Here is a 6,480-nt window from a genome sequence, read left to right on the forward strand (position 1 = left end):
ACACGTTTTGGACGCACATCGCTCATGTGCTCATCGGCATATCGGTGAGCACAGAATGAGCAAGGATGAGCATCTCCATATGTCTCGACGTTGGGCGGTGATTGCACGTTCAGTCTCTCGGGCTACACGGATATGGTGAGACTTGCAAGTTGCAGTAGCTGTTGCAGCTTGTCCAATTGTGCAAAACGCTCTCTGATAAAAAGACGTCATGATTTCCCGTGGGACCTACCTTCCAATTCGAGATGCTTCGCACAGCCACGGTGCCTCGCCCGCCGGCAGTGCAGGGTAGCCGCCTTCCGGCCATCCGTGTCGTCCGCCAAGAAGTCCAACGTCGACCCCGAGCTGAGCATCACTGTCAAGAGACTCCCAGGATCACGACGATTCAGGAGGACAGAGTCACGAGTAGACTCGCACGATAACGCGCACGCGTAGTTAAGGGCTCGTAATCGCAAGGAGATTATGGCCGACCGGATATACTCCCTCCTCAAGGCGAACCGCGACAAGCTGCAGGAGCAGTACGATGCCAACGCGGAGAGCATCGCTGTCGTCCAGGAGGCGTGTCTCTCCAGCGTGCTCCCGCACCTGCGTGCCGAGCTGGATCTCGGAGAGCACGAGGCGGCGTGGGCGGAGGAGTGGCTGAGGGATGAAGGTGCGTGGCCCGTCATCATGCCAGCCTTGTGCGCGCCCTGTTGACCATGATATTCCGCACTTTGCTTGATAACCAGAATCCATCTTTCGTCTGCTACGCGTGAGTACAATCCTTCGCAGGGCACTTGACATCGGTCGAGCGGCTCACGCTTTCGTTTTTGTTTGTGTCTGGATGAGTACAGAGACATAACTTCACGCGTTCCTTCGCCATCGAAGCTGCCGGATCGACCCTCCTTTGGCGGCTGCGCTTCCTGCGGCACGTCCTCGTGCGCTCGCCGCCGGCCTTCTTTCACTGTCTCCCGCCGCCAGCGGCAGACCCATGGGGGCGTCCGCTTGTCGTCATCCGCGTCGAAGACCTGCGAGAGACGAACGAGGGCGTCAAGGACGCGATTCTTGCGGCCGTGGAGGCTCTCCGTGCACACCTGCGATGGTTGAATGAGATGGAAGTGGAGGGTGGTACCAGTGGAGGAGGAAGGGGATGTGAGGGGATACTGCAGTATGTGTTGCTTGTGGATCTGGAGGGCGTTTCTCTGCAGGGTTTCGTGAGTTCCTCTTTGCCCCTTTCTTCCGCGCCAGCTGGCCAGCAAAAGCAAAAGTAGACTAAGGGCGGGCACTGATGACTTTTTCTTCCGTGCCTAATTTGCCCAGAACGTGGACTTCCTCTCATGGGTCATGGGTGAGATCATCCCCCGCTACCCCGGAATGCTTGCAGCAGGTATGCCGTCCCTCCTGACCTTCATCACACTCCCAGCGCCTTCTGCATCTACCTATCTATCGAATTTGACAAGTTCCACTCACGGTGTTCATCCATTCATTTCTACATTCATACCATCCATCCGGTTCCGGTTTCGTCCCTTGCTCGATCCAAAATGTGCAACGCTCTCGATCGGCCATCGGCCCTATACTGCCTAATACTCTTTTTCACTCGTTCCTGTGCACGCGTTCATATCCGCGTCGGTGTTGCGCAACGGCGCCGCTCTGGTTCCCGTTTATTCGTTGGCTGTTCTACGCCGACCACTTCACCTCGCCCGTTCTCGATCTTGGCTCCATCATCGACCTGGACTTCGGACCCGGACCACGACCTATTCATCTCTGCATTCGCGCAACAACCGCTCCCTTATGAAACTTTGCGATATCAAAACATGCGCCATCAAACTATGCACTATCGACACCACACAAATCCGGAACCGAATGAATGAAACCCCAAAAACGTTACCGGACCGTCCCTTCCACCAATCCTGACCGCGGTACCAACGGCAACAACGTCATGTCATCGGGATCTCACATTTTGTACCCAACATGCATCTACATGCATCTGCCGATTCGTCGTTCGGCGATCATCATAATGTGGCGTGGTCTCTCCCCACGAACGGACCGTCACCTGCCTGCACGCATGAATAATCTTGAATAATTGAATGCTTCCAGTCTTCCTGATGAACTATTCCTGGACCCACTCGGGCGTCTGGTCTGTGGCGAAGTGCGTGCCTTTCTCTGAGTTGTTGCTCTATGCGTCCCGTTCCTTTCTGATCAGATGGTTTGTTCATCGATTGTCATTGTCTGCATTTGGACACGGCTTCTACCTTTCTTTATTCTCTATTTCGTTATGCGTAACTCGCGCTTCTCTCCTACTTTCGCCGCTATCATGCTTTGGCTTCTATGGCGGCCCGGTACCCTCGGGGTGCTTCGACTTCTTCGCTCCTCGCCCTCGAATTTGCGTGTGTGATATGGGTCTTTCTATATGTGATTGACGGACTTAAACTTTGAACGCAAAAAAAATCCTCATTGGCACATCGCTTCTCAACGTTTCGACGCCTACTCGCTTTACCTACTATGTGACTCGCACGTTGCCGACGTCGCTGTGGCCCCTTCAAACTATGTGCCGAACACCTCACTCCCGACGCCCCACCTGTCTGTCGAACTTTGTTATCCGCTCTTCGACATGTGCCGGCCGCGCCTTTGTCTTCTTTTCATATTTCTTTCTGATTTTTTTCTCTCTCTGATGGAACAACACATGGCCACCCGGGGAACCTGCACTGCGGTCACGAACATCCCACCATTCCACATCCGCCGACGATCTTTTTATCCACGCAAATTCTACATACACACCGCCAACCGCCGATTTCTACATCAACCCTGTCAACCCGCCAACCGGTGTTTGGGGAACTCGACAACGCGCCAATGCAACGAACGCGGATGCGCCATAACGCTTTCCCGTCTTCCGCGAATGAATGGCGCCGTGTGGTTGGATGGATGCTGCAGGCGGCTGCTCCCCGCGTCAGCGATCTCCCGTGTGTTCTTCCCTTCCCGCGAAGAGCTTACGGCGCTCTGCGGCCCCGATGCGCTTCCCCAAGGTCCGTCGATCCCTTTCACTTCTCCCCTTGTTTTGCTTTGCATCAACTCCGCGATCCTACCCTGCACCTTTCAATTTCATTGGGACTCGCCGTCGCGCTGGAAATCGCCGCCGCCGCTCAAAGGCAGTCTCGTCCCTTGTGCCTTTCGTTTCATCAAATTTACGCTCCTTTACATTAATATGGCGTCCCGCTTGTTCTCGTTGATCTTCGCTGCGGGCTTGGCACGCTGCGATCTCCCACTCTGTTGATCGTCGCTCGTGTCTCTCTTTCCTCTTGCGATCGGCCGCCCACGTCGATCGTGAACGTCCGGATCGTCGATTGTTAACGCCGACACTAACACGCCCCTCTACTCACAGAATACGGCGGGACCCTCCCGCCGCTGCACGAGCTTGAAAACATGCTCCTTCCCGAGCCCGATTCGCCCGCCGGCGCAACGCCACCACGCTCCACATCGCTCACGGTGCCCGGGTCTGTGTCTGTGCCGAACATCACCGTCAGCACAGACATAGGCGGCGCCACAAACCAGTACGCGAACGGGGAGGAGGCCGCTATCGAGGTCAGCAGCCCCGGCACGCTCACACGCCGATCCTCCTCTCGCGCGCTCCTGCCCACCTCGCCGCACAACCCGTTCTTCGCGTACCCCGCGTCCTCGTCCTCGCGCCTCCCGTACACGCACCGCCACGTGCACCCGCCACATTCACCCCACACGCCGCACCCGCACCCGCACCCGCACGCCTATCACTCCGGCGGCGGAGGCGCAGATGCGGTACCGAGCGCAGGCTCAGGGCCGCCGACGTATTACGCGCCGCGCCACGGGCGCAAGCGCAAGCGCGATTTGCTGCGCACGCTCGTGCTGCTGTGGTGGCGCCGGTGGGCGGCGGACGTGGGCGTGCTCGCGTTCTGCGCGCTGCTTCTTGGGCTGGCGCTGCGGCTTGGGATCAAGGGATGGGGGCGGAAGCCGGGCGGGCGGAGGCGGGTCGAGCTGAATCCGGCCGCGAAGGCGGCGTTTCGGAAGGCTTGGATCGAGTGGATGAAGTGAGTGAGCGGGCGGGTAACCTGGGTTTGTCAGTCCGGAGGGGTGGTGTGTGAGGGATGGAGGGGTGTATTATACTGTGTGCTTTATTTCGGGGTGCGGTGCTCCGAGGTGGATGTATGCGCGTTGAGCCGCCGTGTAATTGCGTCTGACCATGTGTCGTGGTGTCCACGTTCACTCACATGCACAACTGATACCCTCTAGTAATTTATTCTAGTCCATCAATCATACGAAACCAAACGTGTGGAAATCCGATTCAGAGCATACGTATCTATCATCGCATTATCTAATACACAAAGGACAAAATGATTGCTACATGTGAATGTTTGCATACCTGCCACTGACAGCAAGACAAAAAGTACTCGACTGAGAAAGGTATTGAGATCGTGGTGCCTAAACCTGTCCATCGTCGACTGTCACTGAGCGTTACATGTTCGTACCGACGGCGGGGGGCCGGGAGTAATGATCATAGATGTGCAAAACTGAGGAAGCGAAGCGCCAGAGGAATGAAGGGTGCATTGCACATCACAGGAAGTACTCGGGCAGCTAGAACAAAAGAGACGTGTCAGCGAGCTGCATTGCCAGCGAGGCAGGCCAAACACCAAAACATTGAAGAAACGCCAAAGCCCGCTGAATAGAATAGACGCCGGCATTGCGTTTGCCAAATGCGAAACGCAAAAGGCCAGTGGCAGAAGACACCAACACACCATCGCGGCACCAAAACTCAATAGCATCGTCCAAAACATAAAAGCGAAATGCATCGCAATGCGATGCAGCATCAAATCCAAAACCGATTATACACACCTTGCCCCCAGCACTCTGCGCGACCTGCTGACTCGGCCCGTCCCGCTCGTTCTCCGGTGCGGCCTCGAAAACGTTGAAGTACATGCTCTCGCCCGGGCCGACCTCGAGAATGCTCGCCGAGTTGCCACATCGGTAGCAGTAATTGGGTGCGCTCCAGACCGTGGAGAGGTGCTTATCGAAGAGAGACGAGTAGCCCTCCATGCAGAGCTGGTGTGCGCGCAGGATGTGCGACATCCGGTTTGTTTCAAGGAATTTGTGCACGACGCCGGAGCCGAATGTGTACCCGGCGCCTCTGTTGCGTGCATCGCATGCAGTACGTGCGAGTTTATTGGTTGCATGGTGGATGGGTGGGAGGCCAGGCCCAACGTGGATCAGGATGGAGGATGGATGTGGATGTCGTCACGAGAGTGTGGAGAGACATGGCGATGTGGGAGAAATACACGCGTTCGTCCGGGCCCGTGGATCAGAATGAATAGAAGGCGATTGTCATGGTCGGTTCAACCGAAGCGATGATGTTGAGGGTTATGATATGATAAAAGGTGGTGTCAGCGATGCGCCTTGAGGTGGAGAACATAGAACGAGGAAGAAAGTTTAGCACGTACCTAGGGGAAATAGCAAAATCTTCTTTCTCCGCATCTGGATCCGACCAAACCAGGTCAGCCATGGGGCCCTCGTGGGGTATCTCTATTAAGCGGAAACATTTAATTCATTGATTCAGTGATCTATTCGGTTCAAACATATGCAAAGCGGTGCAGGATGCGCCGCAGCGAGTGGCGACCACGAGAAAAGGTTTGGCACGTACCTCGAAAGCGATCGACGACCTTTATCTGGTCGACCGAGTGTATCGACGGAGAAAGGCCACCGTGCACGCAGAATATCCGGTCATCGATGACGACGGATAACGTGAGGAAGTCGAACATGTCGGTGAAGTATGTCCACACGTTCGAGGAACCGTACTTGCGCACGCATTCGGTGTAGAACCCGTATGTCTGGCAAAAAGACCGAGTGTATAAGAGCGAGATGAAGCACAATGCACACAACGGCCGACTATGCAAGCAAGGACTCCATGTGGTGTGAAGGGGGATGGTGAGTGCACACCTGTGTCACGGCTCTAGACTCGTGGTTCCCGCGGATTAACTGGACGCGATCGGGGTAGCGCAGTTTGAGGCAGGTGAGGAGAGATATAGTTTCGACGGAGAACAGGCCCCTGTCCACGTAGTCGCCTGTATGCGCGGAAAGTATGTCAGCATGGCTTGGCCGTGGAGGATTGAATCGCGATGGAGTGTACGGAGAGGTTAGACTGAAAGTGGTGACGTACCCAGAAAGAGATAGTTGGTGTGGGGCGCGTATCCGCCTATTCTGAATATCTCTATGAGGTCGTAGAACTGGCTTGGGGCACATGATGTGATGGTAAGCGCGGGGGCGGTTAATTGGGCTAGGTTGGAGCAAAGATTGGAGAGTTGGCTGGCTTACTTACCCATGGATATCCCCGACGACAGTGACTGGTGCACTAACGTGCACGACGTTGGATTCGCGCATGAGAACCTCCTTGGTCTTCTCGCATATCTCGCGTAAGAGGGCCTCGTGTAAGAGTTGCTTGCGAAGGAGCTGCTGGATGCAGGCGTCCAGGTCGAAGGGAGCCAT

General features: G+C 55.8%; 1 protein-coding gene across 1 annotated transcript; it reads right to left on the reverse strand.

Moving 5' to 3' along the window:
• Positions 1-1,285: 1,285 nt before the first annotated feature.
• Positions 1,286-6,480, reverse strand: CONPUDRAFT_164340 (Metallo-dependent phosphatase; the record flags this gene model as incomplete). The annotated part of the gene is made up of 10 exons (XM_007768970.1): positions 1,286-1,360; positions 2,071-2,125; positions 2,908-2,997; positions 3,354-4,578; positions 4,837-5,128; positions 5,439-5,520; positions 5,639-5,825; positions 5,935-6,059; positions 6,155-6,225; positions 6,314-6,480. The coding sequence occupies 7 exons, from the start codon at positions 6,478-6,480 to the stop codon at positions 4,558-4,560; spliced, it is 945 nt and encodes a 314-aa protein (XP_007767160.1). The 3' UTR covers positions 1,286-1,360; positions 2,071-2,125; positions 2,908-2,997; positions 3,354-4,557.

The sequence above is a fragment of the Coniophora puteana genome (assembly GCF_000271625.1).
Source record: "Coniophora puteana RWD-64-598 SS2 unplaced genomic scaffold CONPUscaffold_4, whole genome shotgun sequence".
NCBI lineage: Eukaryota > Fungi > Basidiomycota > Agaricomycetes > Boletales > Coniophoraceae > Coniophora > Coniophora puteana.